The 27361-nt window shown below is 55.9% G+C and overlaps 2 protein-coding genes across 12 annotated transcripts; both read left to right on the top strand.

Moving 5' to 3' along the window:
* The first annotated feature begins 5515 nt into the window (after positions 1 to 5515).
* LOC140910928 (N-acetyltransferase 8-like) lies at positions 5516 to 26486 on the top strand. 11 transcript variants are annotated; one of them, XM_073343093.1, is made up of 5 exons: positions 19045 to 19380; positions 20807 to 20963; positions 22296 to 22744; positions 24032 to 24229; positions 24861 to 26486. In XM_073343093.1, exon 5 carries the CDS (start codon positions 24883 to 24885, stop codon positions 25552 to 25554), a length of 672 nt encoding a protein of 223 aa, XP_073199194.1. In that variant the 5' UTR covers positions 19045 to 19380; positions 20807 to 20963; positions 22296 to 22744; positions 24032 to 24229; positions 24861 to 24882; the 3' UTR covers positions 25555 to 26486. The 11 variants fall into 11 exon arrangements, with proteins under 11 accessions (XP_073199200.1, XP_073199194.1, XP_073199192.1 ...); XM_073343091.1 differs by having other exon boundaries at positions 20804 to 20963; XM_073343088.1 differs by lacking the exon at positions 20807 to 20963.
* LOC140910925 (paraneoplastic antigen Ma1 homolog) lies at positions 5664 to 13416 on the top strand. The gene has a single exon (XM_073343086.1). The coding sequence runs from the start codon at positions 6350 to 6352 to the stop codon at positions 7862 to 7864; it is 1515 nt and encodes a 504-aa protein (XP_073199187.1). The 5' UTR covers positions 5664 to 6349; the 3' UTR covers positions 7865 to 13416.
* Positions 26487 to 27361: the final 875 nt, after the last annotated feature.

Genomic DNA, 27361 nt, shown 5'->3' with positions numbered 1-27361 from the left:
GTTTCCAAGGGCTCTAGTGGCTCCATGGAGCCGGGCCCAGGCTGAGAAGGGGCCCCGGCCTGCTCCGCTTGCCCTGCACCCCAAGACGCCGCTGGCTCCCCTCCGCCCCCTGGCCCCAACCCCTGCTCCTCAGCCCCCTGGCCGTACCCCAGGCCACCCCCGGAGCTGAGCTGCCTGGCACTGGTGCAGAAGCCTGGCCAGTCTCAGCCAGGGGTGTGTGTGGGGGCCTTGGCTGGGCCCCTCCAGGCAAGTGCGTCTTGAGGGACCCCGGCTGGGGCAGGTCCTGGCCTGGCTGATCGCACCAGTCCCGAGGGGCCAGAGCGATTCCCAGCCCCGGGACCAGCCCTGGCTACGCTGCTGGCTCAGCCCGGCAGACACAGTCGCCTCCCAGCAGGGCCGGCGAGTGCGGCCAGGAGGCAGGGCATGGGGGAGTGGGTCCCTTGGGGGTCTGGGCGGGTGCTGGGCTGTGAGGGGGCGGGGAGGGTCTGTGTGTGTCGGGGCATTAGGGAGTGGGGGTTCTGTGGGGGGTGCTGGGCTGTGAGGGGGCAGGGAGGATCTGTGTGTGTTGGGGCACTTGGGAGTGGGGGTTCTGTGGGAGGTGCTGGGCTGCGAGGGGGCGGGGAGGGTCTGTGTGTGGGGGGGGTCTGGGCGGGTCCTGGGCTCTGAGAGGGCGGGGAGTGTCTGTGTGTGTCAGGGCTCTAGGGAGTGGGGGGTCTGGGCGGGTGCTGGGCTGTGAGGGGGCGGGGAGGGTCTGTGTGTGTCGGGGCATTAGGGAGTGGGGGGTCTGGGCGGGTGCTGGGCTGTGAGGGGGCGGGAAGGGTCTGTGTGTGTCGGGGCATTAGGGAGTGGGGGGTCTGGGCGGGTGCTGGGCTGTGAGGGGGCGGGAAGGGTCTGTGTCTGTTGGGGCACTAGGGAGTGGGGGTTCTGTGGGAGGTGCTGGGCTGTGAGGAGGCGGGGAGGGTCTGTGTGTGTCAGGGCTCTAGGGAGTGGGGGGTCTGGGTGGGTGCTGGGCTGTGAGGGGGCGGGGAGGGTCTGTGTGTGTGGGGGGTCTGGGCGGGTTCTGGGCGGGGAGGGTCTGTGTGTGTCAGGGCTCTAGGGAGTGGGGGGTCTGGGCGGGTGCTGGGCTGTGAGGGGGCGGGGAGGGTCTGTGTGTGTCGGGGCTCTAGGGAGTGGGGGGTCTGGGCGGGTGCTGGGCTGTGAGGGGGCGGGGAGGGTCTGTGTGTGTGGGGGGGGTCTGGGCGGGTGCTGGGCTGTGAGGGGGTGGGGAGGGTCTGTGTGTGTGTGGGGGGTCTGGGAGGGTCCTGGGCTGTGAGGGGGTGGGGAGGGTCTGTGTGTGTCGGGGCACTAAGGAATGGAGGTTCTGTGGGGGGTGCTGGGCTGTTGTGGTGGGGCTGTGGGCAGGGGTGGTTTTGTGCAGGGTGCTGTGCATCTGTGGGTGGGTCTGGGCAGGTGCTGGGCATAGTGGGTCCGGGGGGGCTCTGGCCGTAGGGAGTCGGGAGGTGTTGGACGGCGGTCGGGGGGGGGGGGGGGGGGACTGCATCTGGCAATTGCCGGTTTGTAAATAGTGCCCTCGCACTGGGCAGAGCAGGGCCGCCCCTGCCATGCCCCTTTGCCTCTGGCTGGCCCCTTGCTCTGGGCACTGACCTCCCCGCGCCAGGCTCCACTGGCTCCATGGGGGCCCACAAACATGTTTGCCGCCAGGCCCACAAGGTTCATCCGGCCCTGCAAGCCAGATTTTGTCCTGGATCGTTCCCTGCAAGCGTGACCCTGCTCTGGGCAGGGGAGACCAGCCGGCATGTGGAATGCTGGGCACCCAGGGCCCTGTGTGCCCTCGCATGCCGGGCCGGAGAGCTGCACCCTTCTGAGCAATGTAGACGGACACGTTGTCTGGGCTGGGGGTTAGCAGCTGGCGGCCGCGGAGCTGCCTCACTTCAAGCCCCAGCTGAGCTGCTCGGGTGCAATCGAGGTTTTCTCTGCCCACACGTCGGGGGTTCACCCGTGCAGCTACGCTGGCGAGCGGCTACCACTGAAGAACAGACCAGGCTGAGTTCTGTGATGAGAATGAGGCTGCTCTGTTCCGGTGACCACATTTCCCAAAAGGAAAACGGGTCACCCCCAGCCGCTCGCCCACGCCCCTCCCCTCCTCGCGGGAACCCTGCCTCCCCCCTGCCCCCCAGCCCTGCCTCCCCCCTGCAAAGATCACCCTAGGTCTGTTCCTCTGTTACATCTCTCTGACGGCCTGTGACCAGCACCCACCTTGGGGCTCATCTCCCCGTCCGGTCACTCTTGAGGCTTGCCAAAGTATCCTGCCCTACTCACCCCGTGATGCCCTGCAGCTGGGCTGATTTGGGATTGTTTTCTGTTGGAGCCGTGGGGAGACAATGCTCACCCATGGCCCCTTTGCTCCTTCCTTTCCCTGGGTGGGGGTTGCTTTGTTTGGTGTTGGGAGCTTTGCTTGTATCATTTCCTGTGAAAGACACTTTCCCAAGAGCTGGGGCTCTGTGCTTGAGAGGAAGGGTGAGAAAAAGTTTTATTGCGGATGTAAATCAAGCAGGGTTAGATTAACCCTTGTTTCACCAGCATGGGCAGTTATTCCAGACAGTCCATGTCCCATCAGAGCTGGGCACGCTCTGAGAGGCCACCAGCATGCAGGGTAAACCTACAGTTACAGAACTAAAGTCTGGTTACAGAAATCTATATATCTGTGTTGTAAAGAAAGGCCTTGACTAGCAAGTAGAAGGAAGGCCTTGAAAATAAGAAGTGCTGAGGCCTGAAGGAATGAAGTAGGGAGGATGTCTGGTTCAGAGAATAACTAATGAGATAAGGGGAAGGCCTCTGACTGAGAGGGGTGACTGCAGATGGTTTTAAAACAATCAAAGAGAGTCTGTCTTACAGTGAGCTCACACAGCCCGTCCCCAGCCCACACACCAGCGTTAAACGTGGGTGAACCCAGGTGCAATGGGAAATGTGTTGGACAGATAGAAGCAGGGGAGGAAAGGCCTTGGGGAGAAAGGCGGTTGTAAATCTTGTCTGGATGAAGACTGGAAATAAGGGTGAACTGTCTCCAATTGGTTTTTAGCCTAAGTCAGTGATTGGCAATGATGTCCTTTGTTTGTTAAAGGGGATAAGATGTGAACTCTGAAAGAGGTCATTGCTAATCCCTGCCTGACCACCTCAGTGGATCTCAGCTCCCCCGGGTTTAGCCCATTTGTAAGTACAGTATCTTGATCCAATGCCTAAGCATGCTTTGTTACTGTTTGGCTGTAGTAAATTGCTTGTCAGGCTTTTTAGGCATGTTTAGAGCAATTGTCTACGTGCCATTTGGCCTTTGGAGTCAGTACAGGAATTTATGGTTAAATTGGTGGGCTGTGCTTTCCCATACTAATGTTAGCAGAGTCAGGATGAGCTCCACCCTGACATCTGGTGGTGAGGTGTGGCAAGTTGTGGAAAAGAACTTCAGGGGCTGATCTCATTTGCATAGGCACACCCACCCCGCCTAGAATGAGACCATAGCTGCCCAAATGCTCACTTTGGCTGTTGTGGGATCTCCAGTGTCTCTGTTATTGGGGCGGGAAGAATAAATTGTTATTACCCTGATTATGGGAACTGTGCTTGGAACTGTACGTGGCCTTTTGTTATGATGGAGGGACTCACCATCAACTGAGGAGCACTCACTAGGCAAGGGACATGGGTTCCAAAACTCTGTGAACTGAGAGAGGCTTGAGACAGGTGTTAGTGCCTGATGATGTGGGCCCCTTTGTGAGGGCCTGAAGCACCAATTGCACCTCTGTCTCTCTCCACTGTGGAATGTCAGAGCTAATTTTGGGTCTATTAAGAGTCTTGCTACAGGTACTGTGCTGTATTCACTTTGGCCTTAGGTGCACCAGCACTAAGGCTCTCACTAGTATGAGCTGGAATTGCTGAGAGCTGTGTCAAGTAGTGGGGAGCCGGAAGATCTAGAGTGCAGTGGTGCTGTTCGTGGATAGGCTGGTGGAGTGTTCAGTGAGACGGCGAGGCGAGCTGTGCAGGGCGGAGCCGGTCGTGAGGCGGCGGAGCGTTCGTGAGACGGCGAGGCGAGCTGTGCAGGGCGGAGCCGGTCGTGGGACGGCGGAGCGTTCGTGAGACGGCGAGGCGGGCTGTGCAGGGCGGAGCCGGTCGTGGGACGGCGGAGGGTTCGTGAGACGGCGAGGCGGGCTGTGCAGGGCGGAGCCGGTCGTGGGACGGCGGAGCGTTCGTGAGACGGCGAGGCGGGCTGTGCAGGGCGGAGCCGGTCGTGGGACGGCGGAGCGTTCGTGAGACGGCGAGGCGGGCTGTGCAGGGCGGAGCCGGTCGTGGGACGGCGGAGCGTTCGTGAGACGGCGAGGCGGGCTGTGCAGGGCGGAGCCGGTCGTGGGACGGCGGAGCGTTCGTGAGACGGCGAGGCGGGCTGTGCAGGGCGGAGCCGGTCGTGGGACGGCGGAGCGTTTGTGAGACGGCGAGGCGGGCTGTGCAGGGCGGAGCCGGTCGTGGGACGGCGGAGGGTTCGTGAGACGGCGAGGCGGGCTGTGCAGGGCGGAGCCGGTCGTGGGACGGCGGAGGGTTCGTGAGACGGCGAGGCGGGCTGTGCAGGGCGGAGCCGGTCGTGGGACGGCGGAGCGTTCGTGAGACGGCGAGGCGGCAAGGCGGGCTGTGCAGGGCGGAGCCGGTCGTGGGACGGCGGAGCGTTCGTGAGACGGCGAGGCGGGCTGTGCAGGGCGGAGCCGGTCGTGGGACGGCGGAGCGTTCGTGAGACGGCGAGGCGGGCTGTGCAGGGCGGAGCCGGTCGTGGGACGGCGGAGCGTTCGTGAGACGGCGAGGCGGGCTGTGCAGGGCGGAGCCGGTCGTGGGACGGCGGAGCGTTCGTGAGACGGCGAGGCGGGCTGTGCAGGGCGGAGCCGGTCGTGGGACGGCGGAGCGTTCGTGAGACGGCGAGGCGGGCTGTGCAGGGCGGAGCCGGTCGTGGGACGGCGGAGGGTTCGTGAGACGGCGAGGCGGGCTGTGCAGGGCGGAGCCGGTCGTGGGACGGCGGAGGGTTCGTGAGACGGCGAGGCGGGCTGTGCAGGGCGGAGCCGGTCGTGGGACGGCGGAGCGTTCGTGAGACGCCGAGGCGGCGAGGCGGGCTGTGCAGGGCGGAGCCGGTCGTGAGGCGGCGGAGCGTTCGTGAGACGGCGAGGCGGGCTGTGCAGGGCGGAGCCGGTCGTGGGACGGCGGAGCGTTCGTGAGACGGCGAGGCGGGCTGTGCAGGGCGGAGCCGGTCGTGGGACGGCGGAGCGTTCGTGAGACGGCGAGGCGGGCTGTGCAGGGCGGAGCCGGTCGTGGGACGGCGGAGCGTTCGTGAGACGGCGAGGCGGGCTGTGCAGGGCGGAGCCGGTCGTGGGACGGCGGAGCGTTCGTGAGACGGCGAGGCGGGCTGTGCAGGGCGGAGCCGGTCGTGGGACGGCGGAGCGTTCGTGAGACGGCGAGGCGGGCTGTGCAGGGCGGAGCCGGTCGTGGGACGGCGGAGCGTTCGTGAGACGGCGAGGCGGGCTGTGCAGGGCGGAGCCGGTCGTGGGACGGCGGAGCGTTCGTGAGACGGCGAGGCGGGCTGTGCAGAGCGGAGCCGGTCGTGGGACGGCGGAGGGTTCGTGAGACGGCGAGGTGAGCTGTGCAGAGCGGAGCCGGTCGTGAGGCAGTGGAGCAGAACAGAGCCCTGTGGGGTAGTCAGGTTCAGGACATGTAAGGTGCCCCCTTGCCTCTTTCCCCCACACCCAGGCACATTTTAGCCAGACTGGGGAGTACCACTCTGCAGATGAACTTTTGAACTCTGGGGCTGGACTTTTTGGACTCTGGGTGATTTGTGGATTGCTGGACTCAAGAGACGTTTGGGTTCTGGGACTCAAGAGCCCCAGGGGAAGGATGTGGCCCAATTTGCTGGGGTGGGTCTTTGCTCATGGTTTGGTTCATGAGCACTAGTTGTGGTGTTTCCCCAATTTAATGCTGATGTCGTTTACCTCATGTTATTAAAGATTCTCTGCTACACCGAGACTCTGTGCTTGCGAGAGGGGAAGTATCGCCTCCTTGAGGCGCCCAGGGGGTGTGTAAGATTTTCCCAGGTCACTGGGTGGGGACTCGAGCCAGTTTTGCATTTGCTTGGATGAGAGGGAACCCCTGTGCACTGAACCCGGCCCTTGCTGCTATCAGCTTGGCCTTGCAGAAGGGTTACATTTTTGGGGGCTCGTCCGGGATAAGACTGGGTCAGTACCCCTCGCAAGCACATCTTAGGTGAGTCATTAAATTGGGAAAACCCAGAATCTGGTTGTTGTTGTTTTGATCTGTTATATTTGGGAAAGAAATGACAGTTTGTATAATGGCCCTACACTTGCTAGAGGATTGGTGCAGGGGGATGAATATTAACCCTAGGAACTGTCTCCTGGTGACCGGGGTGCCGGAGGCGTTCGATGAAGGCTCAATAGAGCCTACCTTAAGGGCATCCACTGAGTACCTGAGTAAGTGTAAAATGCGTGGGCGCATGTTTGTGAGGGAGGACGGAGATTTTGCTGTACTGTGTGAGCTGTCGACGGCTGTGGACCCTCTACAGGTTCCAGGCACGATAGCAGTGGAAGATGGTGAGTGGAAGGTAATAACTTCTAGGAGCCAGCCCTCACCGGCCCCTGCCTCAGAAGTGGAGTTTTTAAAGAAAATGTCAGCCTTTTTGGGGAAAGAGGGGAAGACCTTGGCTGATACGCTGGGTCTGTTGGGCCTTGACCCAGGAGTCCCACCCCAGGAGGCTGCTCCATCACCTGATGAGTGGGTGAAGGCTTTGGGGCAAGCATTAGAGAAGGTTTTGCCACCCCACCCTGAGTCAGGCCCCTATCGTAAACTGAGGTTGTTTTCTGGGGGTCCCACCCCAATACCTGGGGAGGAAGCATTTGAACCCTGGCTGGAACACACCACTGAAATGCTGCAGGAGTGGGCAGTACCTGATGCTGAAAAGAGAAGGCGACTAGTAGAGTGCCTCAGGGGGCCAGCCCTAGATGTGATTCGCACCCTGAAGCTCAGTAACCCTGGGGTCAAGGTAAAGGACTGCCTAGAGGCCCTTGATCATGCCTTTGGGAGAACCGAGGGCTCAGAGGATGTTTATTGCAAGTTCCTCAATGCCAGGCAACAAAAGGGAGAGAAAGTTTCTGCCTATATACAGAGGTTGGAGAAATTATTACAGAGAGCCTTCATGAGGGGAGCAGTAGCGGTTGAGCAAATGGACCGGACTAGATTGGCTCAGATTGTGAGGGGAATTCAATATCAGAACCCAATCCTTCTCCACCTTCGATTAAGGGAGCGCCAAGACAATCCACCGGGTTACTCTCGGCTGATAAAAGAGGTCCAAGAGGAGGAAGAGAGGCAGGCAGCTGGTGAGGTTTGGAAGGTTCAGCCACACCAGGCAACTGCCACAACATCCATACGAACGCCCAAGGCATTGATGATGAATCCTCAAGAGGAACTTACCCAACAAGTGCAGGTCCTGACACAGAAAGTGGCTGAACTAGAGAATGCCATCGATTCAGCAAAGACTTCAGGGTACAACGAACCCCCCGTTACCACGGTCCAGAAGACTACATTTAGAATCTCTGCCCCACCCCGGCAACACGGGAAAGGGCAATCCTTCTTCTGCTACCGGTGTGGCCAGGGTGGGCACATTGCTGCCAGGTGTCAGAATGCAGAGAATCCCCTGCTAGTATACCAAAAGCTGAGGACCACCTGGGGAAAGTCAGGAAACGGCCCCAGGGCCTGGGAAAGGAGCCACCTAGGCCTGCAGGGTTTGGAGGCTCCCCTGCGAAGAACCATGCCACCCGAATCCCACCAGGATTGATAGGACCTTGAGCAGAGGTCACTGTAAAGGTTGAAGGGACAGAATGTAGAGCAGTGCTTGACACGGGATCCCAAGTGACTATCGTATTCCAGTCTTTCTACCAGCAGATGCTTACGCATCTGCCTATACAGCCCTTGACAGGGCTTGGCCTGTGTGGTCTCAGCATGGATGAATACCCGTATCAGGGGTATGTCATTGTACACCTGGAATTCCCAGAAGAGATCACTGGGGTAAGACAGGAGGTGGACACTGCAGCTTTAATATGCCCTGACCTTAAAGGTGTCTCTGATGTGTCCGTGCTAATAGGGACCAACTCCAGCCTCTTTAAGGTACTTGCAGATTACTGCTGACAGTGAGCAGGGGACCAATACCTGAATACCTTAGTGATACACACACATTGTGCCGCAGCCTACAGAAAAATTGAGGACGCAAAAAGAGTGATGCCTGATTTGCCGGTGGGAGCATTGAGGTACGCAGGCCCGGTCCCCTTAGTGGTGCCTGCAATGACAGAAAAGGAGGTGATTGTCATGAGTACCTGCCTGAAAGGCAGTAAGAGAACATTAGCAGTGGTAGATCAGCCAACAGAGGGAGGGCTCCCTGAAGGAGGGCTGGTTCTTAGTGGAGTCATAACCCTACCTGCTGAAGCCCAGGAAGAGGTGACTATACTGATTGCTAATGAAACGAGTCGTGATGTTGTTGTGAAGCAAGGACAAAAGATAGCAGACCTCTTTGAGCCCGAGTCAATTGTAAAACCCCAGTGTGAAACTCAAGTTCCAACGATAGACCCAGCAAAGTTTGACTTTGGAGATTCACCAGTGTCCAAGGAGTGGAAAAATCGCCTGAGGAAGAAACTTTGTGAAAGATCCAAGGTGTTCTCACTGCATGAGTGGGATGTGCAAAAGGGTTTTATCAGTTCGAACACATGCCCCAAGGGATTTCTGGAGCACCTGCCACCTTTCAACGTCTCATGGAGAAAGTTGTGGGAGACATGAATTTACTGCAAGTGTTAGTTTATTTGGATGACCTAATTGTGTTTGGAAAAACCTTAGAGGAGCATGAAGAAAGACTTCTTAAAGTGCTTGATAGGTTGGAGGATTATGGTCTGAAGCTTTCAGTTGACAAATGCCAGTTCTGCAGAACCTCAGTGAAGTATGTGGGTCACATCGTGTCCCAAGAGGGTGTGAGTACTGATCCTGATAAAATAGAAGCACTCACTATATGGCCACGTCCAAGTAACTACAGAGAACTCAAGACCTTTCTTGGATTTAGTGGCTACTACCGCAGGTTTGTGAAAAACTATGCTACGATTGTAAAGCCTCTGAATGATCTTACCAGGGGACATCAGTCCAGCAAGAACAAATCTAAGACCAAGAATAAGGGGAGGTCCCCAAAGCCTCCTGTGCAGAGACACTATTGCCCCTTTGAACCATTTGGGCCACAGTGGGATGAGAGATGTGAAAGGGCTTTTTGAGAAATCATTACTTGCCTAACTCATGCTCCAGTCCTAGTTTTTGCTGACTCAAGCAAACAATTTATCCTGCATACTGATGCCAGTTTGGAGGGTCTGGAAGCAGTCCTGTACCAGGAAGTGGAAGGCAAACGTAAACCTGTAGTCTTTGCCAGCTGAGAATTGTCTAATCGTAAAACTCGCTATCCCACCCACAAGCTGGAATTCTTGGCCTTGAAATGGGCCATCACTGAGAAATTTCGAGACTACTTGTATGGTGCTCAGTTCCAGCTGTGGACAGACAACAATCCACTGACTTGTGTGTTAACAAGTGCTAAGCTGGATGCTACAGGGCAGATATGGGTGGCCGCCTTGGCTAGCTTTGAGTTCAGCATTCAGTACCGATCAGGGAGAAGCAATGTAGATGCAGATGCATTGTCCAGGCGTCCGCAGGCTCCAAAAGTTGCTGTGATACCCACAGATGGAGTGAGAGCTATTTGCAGTGTGAGTCGCCGAGAGCCAGAGGCCCGTGAGAGCCTTCAGGAATGTGTTGCAGAAGCTTTGGGCCTGCCCCCTGAATGCATGCCTTCTGCTTCAGTGAACTATATTGCATTGGAGCAATCTCCTTTGCCCATGCTCAATGCGGCTGACTGGCAAGAAGCCCAGTGGCAAGATATTGACATTCGTGATACACTACTTGCCAAAAGGGAGGGGCGAAGCCCAGCTGCGGTTGTCCCACCTAACCCGGAGGGTAAACTACTATTGAGAGAATGGACCAAACGAAAACCGATTCAGGGAGTGCTACACCAAATGACCACTGACCCTTTACAAAAACAACGAGCACAACTAGTACTGCCAAAAAAGTACAGAGCCCTGGCCATGAGGGCCCTGCATGATGACTTTGGGCATTTAGGGACGGAGAGGACCCTGGAACTTATTTGTAGTAGGTTCTATTGGCCCCGAATGGCTGAAGATGTTCGCAGGAAATGTGAGACTTGCGCTCGATGTGTTCAAAGGAAAACTCTGCCCACGAGGGCTGCATATCTCAAGAACATCACCAGCAGCAAACCTTTGGAATTGATATGCATTGATTTCTTGTCTGTAGAGGTAGACAGGAGGAATGTTGGGAACATTCTAGTAGTGACTGACCATTTTACACGGTATGCACAGGCATATCCCACACGTGATCAGAAGGCCACCACCGTCACTCGAGTATTGTGGGACAAATATTTCTCAGTCTATGGATTCCCGGCTCGGATACACTCTGATCAGGGGCGGGATTTTGAGAGTCACCTTCTGAAGGAGGTGCTGAAGATAGCAGGAATTAAAAAGTCTAGGACAACGCCTTATCACCCACAAGGTGATCCTCAGCGAGAGGGGTTCGGTTGAACCCTATTAGATATGTTGGAAACTTTGCGACCAGAGCAGAAGGCAACCTGGAGCCAGCACGTCGCATTTCTGGTGCATGCCTACAATGCCACAAAGAACGATGCTACGGGAGTCACCCCATATCTCTTGATGTTTGGGCGAGAACCAAGATTACCCATAGACTTGTGCTTTGGTGTATCAGAGGATGGAGATAGCTATGAAACTCATCAGCAATATGTATCCCAACTAAGAGAAAAGCTGCGGGATGCTTATCACTTAGCTACCACTGCGGCTCGGAAGAACGCAGACTGCAACAAACATCGATATGACGCTAGAGTGCGTTCGCAGGAGCTCCAGCCGGGGGACAGAGTCCTGCTGCGAAATTTGGGTATTGCTGGCAAACACAAGACAGCTGACAGATGGAAGGCAATACCTTACCTGGTGATGGAAAAGCTGGGAGATCTGCCGGTCTACAAGATCAAACCTGAAGACGGTCCAGGGCAAATAAAGACAGTGTATAGAAACCTTTTGCTCCCTGTGGGGGAATTGGTAAGCACCCCTTATGAGATGGGCTACGACAGGGCAGCCGGGCAGAACAGAAGTGCTAGACCAAAGCTGCCGTCCAACACAGACAGCGGGCCCCCTGCAGCTAACTTACCCCTATTCTGCACATCTGAGAGTGAGTCTGAGGAGGAAGACACAACCCTGGTGTATCCTGGGACAGAGACAAGATTTCAGTCTCAATCAGCTGAACCAAACGAGAGTTCTCCTTCTTCCGCCCTAAACCCCATGGCGGAATTATTTAGGCCCATTTCTGACACCCCTGTGCCGCTGATGAGACCCCCGTGTGATAACACACACAGGTTATTGGACAGTGGAGACACACAGGTAGAGGATGTCCTGGGCACCTTGGACCCTCCAGCATTAAAACTAGGAGTGCAGGGGCCTACGCCAGTAGCCAAGGGACCCTCAAAGAAAGACTTTCCATCTGTCAATCAAGAGGATGTTCCCCCTACCTCGGCAACAGAAATTCTCAATAGACGAGACAGGGTGAAAAGACCAGTAAAATGGTTAACTTATGATGCATCTGGGGTGATTAGTGAGGAGCCAATACATTTAGCACACAGGATTGTGGAAGCTAAAGTGGGCTTTCTGAGGCCCTTTGGAGGAAACCAATAAGTTGGTATAAAGGAAGTGTGATTTGTCGGGACGACAAATTCTCGGCTGGGGGGAGGATGTAAACAGAGTCAGGATGAGCTCCACCCTGACATCTGGTGGTGAGGTGTGGCAAGTTGTGGAAAAGAACTTCAGGGGCCGATCTCATTTGCATAGGCACACCCACCCCGCCTAGAATGAGGCCATAGCTGCCTAAATGGTCGCTTTGGCTGTTGTGGGATCCCCACTGTCTCTGTTATTGGGACAGGAAGAATAAATTGTTATGACCCTGATTATGGGAACTGTGCTTGGAACTGTACTTGGCCTTTTGTTATGATGGAGGGACTCGCCGTCAACTAAGTAGTGCTTGCTAGGCAAGGGTCATGGGTTCCAAAACTCTGTGAACTGAGAGAGGCTTGAGACAGGTATTAGTACCTGGTGGTGTGGGCCCCTTTGTGAGGGCCTGAAACAGCAATTGCACCTCTGTCTCTCTCCACTGTGGAATGTCAGAGCTAATTTTGCGTCTATTAAGAGTCTTGCTACAGGTACTGTGCTGCATTCACTTTGGCCTTAGGGTGCACCAGCACTAAGGCTCCCACTACTATGAGCTGGAATCACTGAGCACTGTGTCAAGCAGTGGGGAGCCGGAAGATCTAGAGCGCAGCGGTGCTGTTTGTGGATAGGCTGGCGGAGTGTTCGTGAGACGGTGAGCTGAGCAGAGCGGAGCCGTTCATGAGACAGCAGAGCGTTCGTGAGACGGCGAGGCGAGCTGTGCAGAGCAGAGCGTTCGTGAGACGGCGAGGCGAGCTGTGCGGAGCTGTTCGGGAGACGGCGGAGTGGAGCGTTCGTGAGACGGCGAGGCGAGCTGTGCAGAGCAGAGCGTTCGTGAGACGGCGAGGCGAGCTGTGCGGAGCTGTTCGGGAGACGGCGGAGTGGAGCGTTCGTGAGACGGTGAGGCGAGCTGTGCAGAGCAGAGCGTTCGTGAGACGGCGAGGCGAGCTGTGCGGAGCTGTTCGGGAGACGGCGGAGTGGAGTGTTCGGGAGACGGCGAGGTGAGCTGTGCGGAGCAGAGCGTTCGTGAGACGGTGAGGCGAGCTGAGCAGAGCTGTTCGGGAGACGGCGGAGTGGAGTGTTCGGGAGACGGCGAGGTGAGCTGTGCGGAGCGGAGCTGTTCGGGAGACGGCGGAGTGGAGCGTTCGGGAGACGGCGAGGTGAGCTGTGCAGAGCGGAGCCGGTCGTGAGACGGCAGAGCGAAGTCCTGTGGGGCAGTCAGCTTCAGGTCACGTAAGGTGCCCCTTACTTCTTTCCCCCACACACAGGCACATTTTTAGCCAGACTGGGGAGTACCACTCTGCAGAACTTTTGAACTCTGGGGCTGGACTTTTTGGACTTTGGGTGATTTGTGGATTGCTGGACTCAAGAGACGTTTGGGTTCTGGGACTCAAGAACCCCAGGGAAAGGATGTGGCCCAATTTTCTGGGGTGGGTCTTTGCTCATGGTTTGGTTAATGAGCACTAGTTGTGGTGTTTCCCCAATTTAATGCTGATGTCGTTTACCTCATGTTATTAAAGATTCTCTGCTACACCGAGACTCCGTGCTTGCGAGAGGGGAAGTATCGCCTCCTTGAGGCGCCCAGGGGGTGTGTAAGATTTTCCCAGGTCACTGGGTGGGGGCTCGAGCCAGTTTTGCATTTGCTTTGATGAGAGGGAGCCCCTGTGCACTGAACCCGGCCCTTGCTGCTATCAGCTTGGCCTGGCAGAAGGGTTACATTAATATGAACAATTTCAAATAATAATCCCAACACTGCACTGCAGAGCTCATAGTGCCGCTGTGTCGGTTAGGGGATGACTTTTTTTGGCCCCAGCACTCGACCAGCAGACACCCTAAGATAGCTGCTGTCGTATCGGCAAAACAGTCCTTTTCCTGGTGTAGCTGATGACCAGGTCCCCGCGCAAAGGTTCATCCGAATGTTCCACTAACTGTCCCGGTGTCCCTAGAGCATTAAAACCCAGCCACAGGGAAGCCGGCCACTGCCTAGGAAGAGCGGCAGAAGCAGCATGTGTTCACAGAACATTTGCAAACGATGCATTTTGACTTCATGGCTGCGGAGTTACTCTCCACCCGCCAGGTGACCCCCATGTCCAGTCGCGCCCGCCTGGCTGGGATCCCCCCAACACCGTGTCCTTGTGAACAGAAAAGGAGGCAAAAACCATTTGGCGCTTCATCTGCTGTCAATCGCTGGCCCAGCTCCCAGCACTTCTTAGGCCCCACTTGGGCATCCCACCGATGTTCAGGAGCCCCTTCTCCTGGGACTTCTAGCGAATGCGCCCACCTAGGGTTAGGGGCCTGTCCAGGTTCCTTCCCCACTCTGAACTCTAGGGTACAGATGTGGGGACCTGCATAAAAGACCCCCTAAGCTTATTACCAGCTCAGGTTAAAAACTTCCCCAAGGTACAAACTTTGCCTTGTCCTTGAACCCTCTGTTGCCACCACCAAGCATGTTAAACAAAGAACAGGGAAAGAGCCCACTTGGAGACGTCTTCCCCCAAAATATCCCCCAGCCCAACACCCCCTTTCCTGGGGAAGGCTTGATAAGAATCCTCACCAGTTGGTACAGGTGAACACAGACCCAAACCCTTGGATCTCAAGAACAATGAAAAAGCAATCAGGTTCTTAAAAGAAGAATTTTAATTGAAGAAAAAGTAAAAGAATCACCTCTGTAAAATCAGGATGGTAAATACCTTACAGGGTAATCAGATTCAAAACATAGAGAATCCCTCTAGGCTAAACCTTAGGTTACAAAAAGACACAAAAACAGGAATACACATTCCATCCAGCACAGCTATTTTACCAGCCATTAAACAAAAGGAAATCTAACACATTTGTAGCTAGATTTCTTACTAACTTAACAGAGTTTCTGAGACTGCATTCCTGATCTGTTCCTGGCAAAAGCATCACCCAGACAGACAGACACTTTCAAATCTGGAGGGCAGGGAAGAAAGGATCTTGTCTCCTCATTGGTCATTTTGGTCAGGTGCCAGTGAGGTTATCCTAGCTTCTTAACCCTTTACAGGTGAAAGGGTTTTGCCTCTGGCCAGGAGGGATCTTATAGCACTGTGGACAGAAAAGTGGTTACCCTTCCCTTTAGATTTATGACAGAGCCCCTTCACCCCTACCCCTGGTTCTTGTCACGCAGGCAGCAAACAGCGGACCAGAAGTCCGAAGTGCAGGCAATGCCATGGTTCCTGGGGCTAGTTTGAAGCAAGTATATCCATAGCTCCGACGCCGCAGAGCCCGCGTCCCCCTTCCCAGCTCCGACGCCGCAGAGCCCGCGTCCCCCTTCCCAGCTCCGACGCCGCAGAGCCCGCGTCCCCCTTCCCAGCTCCGACGCCGCAGAGCCCGCGTCCCCCTTCCCAGCTCTGACGCCGCAGAGCCTCTCCCTGTGTCCCCGTTCCCAGCTCTGACGCTGCAGAGCCTGTGTCCCCGCGTCCCCGTTCCCAGCTCTGACGCTGCAGAGCCTCTTCCCGTGTCCCCGTTCCCAGCTCTGACGCTGCAGAGCCTCTTCCCGTGTCCCCGTTCCCAGCTCCAGTGCCGCAGAGCCCGTGTCCCCATTGCGGCATCAGAGCTGGAAGAGCCTGTGTTCCCGTGTCCCCCTTCCCAGTCTTTCCACGGTATGCATCCGATGAAGTGAGCTGTAGCTCACGAAAGCTTATGCTCAAATAAATTGGTTAGTCTCTAAGGTGCCACAAGTCCTCCTGTTCTTTTTGCAAATACAGACTAACATGGCTGTTACTCTGAAACCTTCCCAGTTCCAGCGCCACAGAGCCTGTGTTCCTGTGTCCCCGTTCCCAGCTCTGACACCGCAGAGCCTGTGTTCCCTTTCCCTATTCCCACTTCCGCCTTCTTAGTAGGCCCAAACATATCTGCAGTACACGCCTCTTGCAATGGTTGTTCTTGTTCCGTTTTGTAGGGGTGAGAGTCTGGAGTCTTTGTCCCACCTCTTTTGTATCCCATGGGTGGGGTAAGGAGTGAGGTTCTGTTCTGGTCAGGGCCAGGCTTTCTTTGGCTTTTAATGTTTCTTATGCCTCCCCTGCCAACCCCCTTTGCCCCTCCTGAATGGTTGCTTGACCTTGGCTTGAGAGAGGAGCCAGGCAGCCTTTCAGTGTGTGCTGGTATATTACACTCCCACCATGCCCTGTAACACTTTTAACTCTATTCCTTATCTCTCTTCTCATTATACTAACAAACCCATCTGGCTGGGCAGAAGCTGGCTGGAGAAAAGCCAGTGGAGAGTCTTTGGGTTAAGTTTAGAGGTGAGAGCAACAAGGGTGATGTCGTGGTGGGCATGGGCTATAGACCCTCAGACCAGGGGGAGGAGGCAGACGAGACTTTCTTCGGACAACTAACAGAAGTTTCCAGATCACAGGCCCTGGTTCTCGTGAGGGACTTCAACCACCCTGACATCTGCTGGTAGAGCAATACAGTGGTGCCCAGACAACCCAGGAAGTTTTTGGAGAGTGTTGGAGTGCTGGAGGAACCAACTAGGGGCCATGCTCCTCTTGACCTGCTGCTTTCAAACAGGGGAGAATTGGTAGGGGAAGTAGAAGTGGGTGGCAACCTGGGCAGCAGTGACCATGAGATGGTCGAGTTCAGGATCCTGACGAAAGGAAGAAAGGAGAGCAGCAGAATATAGACCCTGGACTTCAGAAAAGCAGACTTTGACTCCCTGAGGGAACTGATGGGCAGGATCCCCTGGGAGGCTAATATGAGGGGGAAAGGAGTCCAGGAGAGCTGGCTGTATTTTAAAGAATCCTTATTGAGGGTGCAGGAACAAACGATCTCGATGTGCAGAAAAAATAGCAAATATGACAGGCGACCAGCTTGGCTTAACAGAGAAATCTTCAGTGATCTTAAACTCAAAAAGGAAGCTTACAAGAAGTGGAAACTTGGACAGATGACTAGGGAGGAGTATAAAAATATTGTTCAGGGATACAGGAGTGAAATCAGGAAGGCCAAGGCACAATTGGAGTTGCAGCTAGCAGGGGATGTGAAGGGTAACAAGAAGGGTTTCTACAGGTATGTTAGCAACAAGAAGAAGGTCAGGGAAAGTGTGGGCCCCTTACTGAATGGGGGAGGCAACCTAGTGACAGACGATGTGGAAAAAGCTGAAGTACTCAATGCTTTTTTTTGCCGTGGTCTTCACAGACGAGGTCAGCTCCTAGACTACTGCACTGGGCAGCACAGCATGGGGAGGAGGTGACCAGCCCTCTGTGGAGAAAGAAGTGGTTCGGGACTATTTAGAAAAGCTGGACAAGCACAAGTCCATGGGGCCGGATGCGCTGCATCCGAGGGTGCTGAGGGAGTTGGCGGATGTGATTGCAGAGCCATTGGCCGTTATCTTTGAAAATTCTTGGAGATAGGGGGAGGTCCCGGATGATTGGAAAAAGGCTAATGTAGTGCCCATCTTTAAAATAGTGAAGAAGGAGAATCTGGGGAACTACAGACCGGTCAGCCTTACCTCAGTCCCTGAAAAAATCATAGAGCAGGTCCTCAAGGAATCCATTTTGAAGCACTTGGAGGAGAGGAAAGTGATCAGGAACAGTCAACAAGGATTCACCAAGGGCAAGTCATGCCTGACCAACCTGATTGCCTTCTGTGATGAGATAACGGGCTCTGTGGATATGGGGAAAGCGGTGGACATGATATATCTGGACATTAGCAAAGCTTTTGATACGGTCTCCCACAGTATTCTTGCCAGCAAGTTAAAAAGGTATGGATTGGATGAATGGACTACAAGGTAGATAGAAAGCTGGCTAGATTGACGGGCTCAACGGGTAGTGATCAATGGCTCAATGTCTAGTTGGCAGCCGGTATCAAGTGGAGTGCCCCAAGGGTCGGTCCTGGGGCCGGTTTTGTTCAATATTTTCATAAATGATCTGGAGGATGGTGTGGATTGCACTCTCAGCAAATTTGCGGATGATACTAAACTGGGAGGAGAGGTAGATATGCTGGAGGGTAGGGATGGGGTCCAGAGTGACATAGACAAATCGGAGGATTGGGCCAAAAAAAATCTGATGAGGTTCATCAAGGACAAGTGCAGAGTTCTGCACTTAGGGCGGAAGAATCCAATGCACCGCTACAGGCTGGGGACCGACTGGCTAAGCGGCAGTTCTGCGGAAAAGGACCTAGGGGTGACAGTGGATGAGAAGCTGGATATGAGTCAGCAGTGTGCCCTTGTTGCCAAGAAGGCTAATGGCATATTGGGCTGCATTAGTAGGAGCATTGCCAGCAGATCAAGGGAAGTGATCATTCCCCTCTATTCGGCACTGGTGAGGCCACATCTGGAGTATTGTGTCCAGTTTTGGGCCCCCCAGTACAGAAGGGATGTGGACAAATTGTAGAGAGTCCCACGGAGGGCAACAAAAATGATTAGGGGGCCGGGGCACATGACTTATGAGGAGAGGCTGAGGGAACTGGAATTGTTTAATCTGCAGAAGAGAAGAGTGAGGGGGGATTTATAGCAGCCTTCAACTACCTGCAGGGGGGTTCCAAAGAAGATGGAGCTCGGCTGTTCTCAGTGGTAGCAGATGACAGGACAAGGAGTAATGGTCTCAAGTTGCCGTGGGGGAGGTCTAGGTTGGATATTAGGAAACACTATTTCACTAGGAGGGTGGTGAAGCACTGAAATGGGTTATCTAGGAAGGTGGTGGAATCTCCTTCCTTAGAGGTTTTTAAGGTCAGGCTTGACTAAGCCCTGTCTGGGATGATTTAGTTGGGGATTGGTCCTGCTTTGAGCAGGGAGTTGGACTAGATGACCTCCTGAGGTCCCTTCCAACCCTGATATTCTGTGATTCTATGAGAAGCAACACACAGTGTCTTTGCTCACACGTATTAGTAAGGATATAAGAAAATCAAAAGTCAAACCCAAAATTCTGTCCCAGGCCAACAAACAGGCCTATATACTAACACCTAACATCCCAGAACACCCTGCTCTGTTATGGGCTGATGGCACAGGAAGGCTGGCCCAGTGATTAGGGCCCTGGGCTAGGAGTCAGAAGAGCTGGGTTCCATTGCCTGCCTGTGTGAGTGAGGACAAGCCTCTCGGTGCCTGAGCCAGGGTAACAGCACTCCCCGAGCCCGCACGGGGGGCGGGTACATTACAGGCAGATCGACGGGGCAGCTGTGGGCTGCGTCAGTGCCTCAGAGGACAGTCACACTGTGTGTTCTCCCTTCCCCAGGAAACACCGAGACCTTCCTGTGCCCTCCTTTCACTTTCGCTGCTTTACCCTCTGCAGAACCCTCTCCGCTGGCCTGAGGTGGGGGTGTGCGTGGGTGTCTGTGGGTGAGGTAAAGCAGTGGTTCTCAGCCAGGAGTACATGTTCCCCTGGGGGCACGCAGGGGTCTTCCAGGGGGGACATCAACTCATCTAGCGATTTGCCTGGTTTTGCAGCAGGCCACATAAACAGCACTAGCGAAGTCAGGACAAACTCAACTTTCATAGCGACACTGACTTGTTTGTACTGCTCTACAGACTGTTCGCTGAAATGTAAGTACAAGATCCGTATTCCGATTGATTTATAATTTCATAGTACAAATGAGAATGTCAGCCAGTGTTCAGTACTAGTGGGCAGGGACACTTTGGGATTTTTATGTCTGGTTTTGTAAGGAAGTAGTTTTAAGTGAGGTGAAACTTGGGGGGTACGTGAGACAAATCAGCCTCCTGAGAGGGGTACAGTGGTCTGGAAAGATTGAGAGCCACTGAGATAAAGTATCACTGTCAGGCTTATTTTCAGGCCAGGGACCACCCATCTGGTTAGGACTTGCAGCAGCCAGCATAGGCGTGGGAAGTAGGGGTGTAAGGGGTCCTGCAGACCCTCAGGTTTTATGCAGGCCTCCACTCCCAGCCCCATGCCTGCCCCTAGTCTTGGCCCCCTTACCTGCGTCTGTGTCCCCCCTCCCGGAGACACTGCTCGGGGTGGGAGGGCAGGGAACAGACAGGGCTAAGCGGGGTGGGGGGGGCCAGGTTAAAAGTTTGGGGACAGTTTTACTGGCTTCCAGCCCCCCAACTATAAAGTGTCCCTGCCCCACAGACAGCTCTGGCGTGGCCTGTAGCTTCTTCGCAGTAACCAACGCATCAGGGATGTCTCTCCTGCACAGCGCGGTACAGGGGGCTTCAGCTAGCCCAAGTGGGCTGCGAATAACGTGGGGCAGGTGTCATTGGCCTTTGCATTTGCTGAGTGCTCATCCCCCCATCTCTGGGCAAGAGGGATGGGGGGTGGAAGGGCTGTGGCTCCAGTTTTCTCACTTCCCCCACCCCAGTTCCGCCTGCAACCAACACTATTAGTTGTGGGTGTGACCCCCTGCACGCCCCCTTGTCCTGCACACACGCAGGGGGACAGTCTCTGCCCCCAGCAGCTCCCAGTCCAGCGAGAAGCCCCAGGCAAAGGGGAAACATGCCCAGGCAGGGAAGGGACCGAGCCGACGTCCTGCAACAGGTCAAGGGCAGAGCTGGGGTAGCCCCGATCTCCTGCATGCTAGCCCACCACCCCAGCCACTAGCCCACGCTGCCTGGCTGCGGCTGTCTGCTGCTGCGTGAAATAGCCTAGGCCTGACCCCTAGGGAACGTGCTTCGCCAGGCCGCTGGCGGGGGGCGGGGGGTCGTGGTGTGAGCCCCTTCCAGAGATGGGGGCTCGCAGCCACAGAGCAGCTCGTTATGCTGCCATGCGTAGGCGACCCGACGCTGCTATAATCAGCCTCCACGCCCGGGAATCAGCCTGAGCCTCCACCAGCAAGGACGGAAGCAGTTAGAGGGGTGGGCTCCGGAGTGGGGGGGGCGAGCAGCTTATTGCTCGAGTGAGGCTGTCGGGGGGGGGGGGGGGGGAAGCTGACCTGCTGCAAAGGCCCCACACTGTCCCCCCCGGCAGAGCTGCCTGTGTCAGGCTCTCTCTAAAGCCTGCTTTCCCTTGAAGCAGCCGGGGCCCTGCCAGCTGGCTGGGTTCCCGGGGCGGGCGTGGCTCCATCTTGGCTCTGTGCAGCTAGCAGTTGTATCCCGGTTGCTCTGGAGCGCTTGGCTGGAAGTGGGGGGCCTCCACGCCGGCTGGGAGGCGCCTGGCTGGGGTCTGTGCACAGGTGAGTCCTGCCCCTGGCCAAGCAGCTGGGAGGGGCTGGGGCACTGTGGGGTGTCGCTGCGCCCGGGGGTTTGACAGGCCGCCGAGCGGTGGCTGGCCTGTGCCATGGTGCTAAGTGGCTCTCGGGAGAGGAGCAGGCTTTGCTCCTGGCTGCAGCGGGGAGCGTTTCCTGCTCCGCTGCAAAAGCAGAAACTGAAACTGCCCCCAAGGCCGAGCTGGCCAGCCGCAGGCTCCACGCAGGGCATGGAGAGGGGACTGGCTGCCCAGGCCGCAGCTGCACGGAGCTTTGGAGCCCAGGGTGTTCAGACAGCAGGGGAGAGAACCCAGGCGTCCTGCCCAGCCGGGCACAGAACAGGCGTGACCGGGTGAGCACTGACGGCTACGCGTTCTCTCCTGCTGTGCAAAGAGCCTGGCCAGGCCTAACCGAGGGGATCCGGCCCCCGTCAGGCCCTCCCCTGTGCCGGTCTCGGAGCAGCTCAGCCCCGAGGGCAGCCATCGAGCAGCAGGAGGGTCCTGTGGTTGGAGCCCGTGGCTGGGAGTCAGGCCATCTGGGGTCTCCCCAGGGAAGTGTTAGATCCACAGAGCTTCGCACCAAAGCGTGCAAGCCCCAGTCTGTAAAGGGAGGCACTGACCAACGTGCCCCCGTCGCCAGCAGTGCCAGGCTCCTGGATTAGTGCCAACCCACCAGCCTGCAGCTGCCTGCTGGCCTCCTCAGGGGGCTGGGGTTATGCCACGCACTCCGCCAACGAGGCTGGGGAGAATTTCCCGATTGTTAGTTGTGTAATCCTTCTGCCCGTCAGAGTTGGCAGCAACAAGGGTTCAGTATCTAGGGGATCTATCCCAAGAACACAATGCCAAACCGGCTTGAGCCCCCACCCAGTGACCTGGGACAAATATATACCACCCTCGCTGGGCGCCTCCAAGAGGCAATACTTCCCTCTCGCAAGCACAGAGTCTGAGTGTAGCAAAAATTCTTTTAATAACAGAGAGAAACAATGTGGCATTATGTTGGGGAAACACCACCAACAGGATTCTTAACACAACCCATGAGCAAAAATCCCACCCCAAGCAAATTGGGGCGTGCCCCTTTCCCTTTGGTTCTTGAGTCCAGCAACCCAAAGTCCTACAACCCAAAAGTCTCCATCCCTGGTCAGGGCAGCCCCAGAGTTCAAAAGTTTATCTGCAGAGTTTTGGAACCCATGTCCCTTGCCTAGCGAGTGCTACTTAGTTGATGGCGAGTCCCTCCATCATAACAAAGGCCAAGTACATTTCTACTGTCCTTGATTCCCATAATCAGGGTAATAACAATTTATTCTTCTTGCTCCAATAACAGAGACACTGGGGATCCCACAGCAGCCAAAGTGACCATTTGGGCAGCTATGGCCTCATTGTAGGCGGGGTGGGTGTGCCTATGCAAATGAGATCGGCCCCTGAAGTTCTTTTCTACAACTTGCCACACCTCACCATCAGATGTCAGGGTGGAGCTCAGCCTGGCTCTTACCGTTGTGATCACTGGCTGCGGGGAGACAAATCAAACCGCCGGACGCACACTGCGGGGGCCTGGTGAAGTGTCTGTGCAGAGGGTTTATGGCCGTTTGTGCCTTAAAATAATCCCCAAGCCGCCTGCCTGCCGTGGCGCACAGAGCTGGATGCCCTGAGGGCTGTTGGCCATGCCCAGGGAGGACGGGAGGCTGATAGTGGCAGGCAGGGTCAGCGAGTCCGGGCTCCAACCTCTTCCCTGCACAGACGATTCCACCCCTTCGTTCCTCTATGCACTATAAGGTGGGTAGAAAGTTGGCTAGATTGTCGGGCTCAACGGGTAGTGATCAATGGCTCCATGTCTAGTTGGCAGCCGGTATCAAGTGGAGTGCCCCAAGGGTCAGTCCTGGGGCCGGTTTTGTTCAATATCTTCATAAATGATCTGGAGGATGGTGTGGATTGCACTCTCAGCAAATTTGCGGATGATACTAAACTGGGAGGAGAGGTAGATACGCTGGAGGGCAGGGATAGGATACAGAGGGACCTAGACAAATGGGAGGATTGGGCCAAAAGAAATCTGATGAGGTTCAATAAGGATAAGTGCAGAGTCCTGCACTTAGGACGGAAGAACCCAATGCACAGCTACAGACTAGGGACCGAATGGCTAGGCAGCAGTTCTGCGGAAAAGGACCTAGGGGTGACAGTGGATGAGAAGCTGGATATAAGTCAGCAGTGTGCCCTTGTTGCCAAGAAGGCCAATGGTATTTTGGCATGTATAAGTAGGGGCATAGCGAGCAGATCGAGGGACGTGATCGTTCCCCTCTATTCGACATTGGTGAGGCCTCATCTGGAGTACTGTGTCCAGTTTTGGGCCCCACACTACAAGAAGGATGTGGATAAATTGGAAAGAGTCCAGCGAAGGGCAACAAAAATGATTAGGGGTCTGGAACACATGAGTTATGAGGAGAGGCTGAGGGAGCTGGGATTGTTTAGCCTGCAGAAGAGAAGAATGAGGGGGGATTTGATAGCTGCTTTCAACTACCTGAGAGGTGGTTCCAGAGAGGATGGTTCTAGACTATTCTCAGTGGTAGCAGATGACAGAACGAGGAGTAATGGTCTCAAGTTGCAGTGGGGGAGGTTTAGATTGGATATTAGGAAAAACTTTTTCACTAGGAGGGTGGTGAAACACTGGAATGCGTTACCTAGGGAGGTGGTGGAATCTCCTTCCTTAGAGGTTTTTAAGGTCAGGCTTGACAAAGCCCTGGCTGGGATGATTTAATTGGGGATGGGTCCTGCTTTTGAGCAGGGGGTTGGACTAGATGACCTCCTGAGGTCCCTTCCCACCCTGATATTCTATGATTCTATGATTCTCTCTGTCCCGCTGACACCTGCCCCCTCTGCGGTCTCCCAACCCTTCCTGCTTCCCTGACTTCCCCTCCCAACCCAGGACTGGGCCCCCTGTCCTGCTCCTTGCCTGGGAAGGTGAAAGAGCAGAGGAGGAATAAGGAATCCGGGAAGTGCCCCATGGAGTCAAGGAGCTTCCTGTGGGTTTGGTTCCAGCTGACGGTTATTGTCCTTTGTCCCCAGCAGCGTGGGGCAAAGTCCCCGATGCAGAGCGGCTCTCTTCTCCCCAAGTCCAGGAAGCCTCTTCCGCTCCCAAGTGTGAAATCTCCGGGGACTCGGGATCCAGGGATCTGCTCCCAACACTCCAGCAAGGTCAGCAGGTCTTCCTGAGCAGAGTGAGCCCAAAGGGCCGGCTGTGACCCCGCAGCGCCGCAACCCCGCTGGGTAGGTACCGCTCTGGGCAAGGGGACCGCTGCAGCGCGAGCTGCTCTGGGTGTGGATCTGGGGGAGCGGGAGAGGCTGATCCACGGACACCTGCCGTCCCCTTCCAGGCGGGATCGCAGCCTGGTAGTCTGGGGAGCTGCTTGGAGCACGGGGCAGGGAACCTCCATGGCCAGCCTGTCGTCAGCTAGGGCTGGCGTTTAAAGGGGCAGCGTCCGCCTAGTGAAGCCCCCTGCCCTGCCCCCCAGCCCCTCTGCCCTGAGCCCTGGGACAGATTGTCTCTCACAGGCAGGGACAAAGAGACAGATTGTCTCTCGCAGGGCAGGGCTGCGGGGAGGGGCTGATGGGTGGGTGCGGAGGCAGCTGGGAGGGGGATGGTGAGATGGCAGGGCTGTGGGTGGGTGTTTGCCAGGAGTCGGTGAGCAAGGGGGGAGCCCAGTGCACTTGGCTGGCGCATGAGGGAGCCTCATGCTCGTCCGAGCCCCTCGCTTTGTCCCTGGGCTGCTGCCACCTCCCCCCTCCTGGCTGGGATCTGTCAGGAGGAGCAGCGGGAAGCGGGGGGCACTGCGGGAAGTGGCCGGTGGATCAGCAAGGTCCCATCTGCTCCCCTGGCTTTAAACTCCGTCTGCCCTAGGGTGCCTGGGCTGTGCGGCCCCATGGCCCCGTACCGCATCCGGCAGTACGAGGACGGTGACTACGAGGCGGTGCGCGCCATGTTCGCCCGGGGGATTATGGAGCACGCACCTGCTGCGTACGTCCACACGCTGACCCGTCCCCAGGTCCTGCTGCTCTTCCTGGCCCTATTCCTGGTGGTGCTCGCGGCCTCTGGGTCCCTCCTGGTCTCCGTCGTGGCTGTCCTGCTGGCTCTCGCCGGGAGCTGGTTTTTCATCCGGTCTCTGTGGAACGGTTACATCCAGCAGTCTCTTCGCAGCGACCTCCTGGACATCCGAAGAAGCTACCTGGAGCCAGCAAACTCTTGTCTTTGGGTGGCAGAGGCTGAGGGGGCGGTGGTGGGCATGGTGGGGGCCATCCTGCCGGAGGACCCCTCGGAAAGGGGGTGCGCCCTGGAACTGAAGCGCATGTCCGTGGGGAGGGAGCACCGGGGCCGGGGCATCGCGAGGGCACTCTGCAGGACGGTCATCCGCTTCGCCCAGGAACGCGGGCACAGTGCGGTCGTGCTGTCCACCTCCATGGTTCAGGACTCGGCCCAGCAGCTGTATGAAAGCATGGGCTTCCGGAGGGTCTCAGAGAGGTCCCCATCCCGCCTCGCCAGCTTTCTGCACTTCTCCGTGTTTTATTACCGATACGAGATTCCTGGCTCTCGCTGAAGGCTCGGGGGTGGCTTGTTAATTAACTCCCAGCCAGTGGCTACGTTGTTACCTTTTTCGTTGAGAAATAAACTGAACTTGGAGGAAAAGTCTCACACACATGACATGGTTCTTGTGCTGTCTTCGGATTATTGTTCTCCCAAGGCCTCCCTCTTCGCCACAGCCCCCTGGGTCCCGCTGGATCTGAGCTTCACCCCTGGAGCTGAGCCGGCCAGGATCAGCCTCACCCACATTTGCTCAGAGGTTCCTAGATGATCCCTGACCCCTAAAGAACCAGGCGACCCCGGCAAGGAAACCTCTGTGAAGGTTCATTTGAATTTTCACCCACTCTTCTTCGACAGGTTCATGTCTCATTCCCGTCATCCACAGAAATATCCAATCCTTGGATCTTGCCAATTCCTTGACCCCCCACGACATCCAGTAGCAGTGAGTTCCACAGACTGGCTGTGTGTTGTGTGGAAAAGGTAATTTCTTTGCTAGGTGTGAAAGTAGAATGAATTATATTGAAAGCATAATTCATTAAAGAAATGCTACTTGAAGGGTTTGTTGAAATATAGTTGTCAGGAAGAGAAACATTAAGGAGTATGAGACAATGGGTCCTCAAATTAACTTAGAGCCCCTAATTAACATAGAGCTCCTACTGAGCTAGGAGATTGGTAAACGTTAGTATGCAAAAAGAAAAGGAGGACTTGTGGCACCTTAGAGACTAACCAATTTATTTGAGCATAAGCTTTCCTGAGTTACAGCTCACTTCATGTTAGTATGCAAATAAGATATGTATGTATATTTGTCAGTTTCTGCTTTCTTTTGTCTCTTATGTTAAATTGGCTTTGGCTTAGCTGTATAAATAAGTTATCTTGAGCCTCAGAGAGGGGCTCACATCTGGGTGCATTAGCAAAGCGCTTTGCTAATAAACAGAGTGGTCTGACAAATTATGTGAGTCCTGAATCTGACTTTGACATAGGTTTACAATGTCCCACTTTCCCTTTCGTTGGCTGTCCCCTTGATGGTGGATCCTGAGACAAGGGGAACAGAAGCACGAGATCTTCCTTCTGTAGCCCATTCGTGCTTTTATTCCTGTGGAGAACGTCACCTTAGAAAGGAGATGGACAAGAGTGAACGAGCCCAGCTTCTTTGATCTCTTCATGGGAGAGTTTTTTCCCGGCCCTTGTTTGTCCCCGTTGCCCTCCTCTGAACCCACTAGTTCTGCGATGTCCTTTCGGAGACGGACCATATCCGGATCGACCTCCTCTTTGGTGGCCCATATAGGCCAGGCACTTGGCAGCCCTGGGTGCACATGCTCATTGCTCTTCCTCCTCGCAGCCCAGAGTCCTCGGCACCTCTCCGACACCCTCACCGTTTCCAGGCAGCACGAGGTGTCTCAATTGCAGCAGCAGCCATGGCAGGAGATGAGCGAGGGGTGAATGCCCCGCTTGGCCGGAGCACACAGCTCTGTCTGGGGGTTCGTGTCCTCGGCACTAAGAGGACAGCTGGGCGGCTGGTTCCCAGGGCAGTCGACCGAGATGCGCTAGCTCTGATTCGAGCTAGCAGGCTAAAAATAGGCATGTGGCTGCAGCCGCTCAGGCTAGCCAACTGGGTACGTACCCAGGGGAGGGCACGTGAGACTGGACGTGGGTGGCTAGCTGGAGCTACGGGTCTCCCAGAGCGGCATGACCCCCATGAGGCCTGCGGCGCCCCCAGAGCCCGGCCGCACACCGCACGGGGCTGGGAGGTGCCAATCTGTTGGGGTCCTTGGCTGGGTGGTGCTGCCCAGGGGGAAAGCCCTGCACCCTTGTCACCAGCCAGC

The sequence above is a fragment of the Lepidochelys kempii genome, chromosome 4 (genome assembly GCF_965140265.1).
Source record: "Lepidochelys kempii isolate rLepKem1 chromosome 4, rLepKem1.hap2, whole genome shotgun sequence".
Classification (NCBI taxonomy): Eukaryota; Metazoa; Chordata; order Testudines; family Cheloniidae; genus Lepidochelys; species Lepidochelys kempii.
This window is presented reverse-complemented; position numbering and strand designations above follow the sequence as displayed.

What these genes read in the sequence shown, in the direction of transcription:
- LOC140910925 (XM_073343086.1), top strand. Translation starts at nt 6,350, where the DNA reads ATGACAGTTTGTATAATGGCCCTACACTTGCTAGAGGATTGGTGCAGG.
- LOC140910928 (XM_073343099.1), top strand. Translation starts at nt 24,883, where the DNA reads ATGGCCCCGTACCGCATCCGGCAGTACGAGGACGGTGACTACGAGGCG.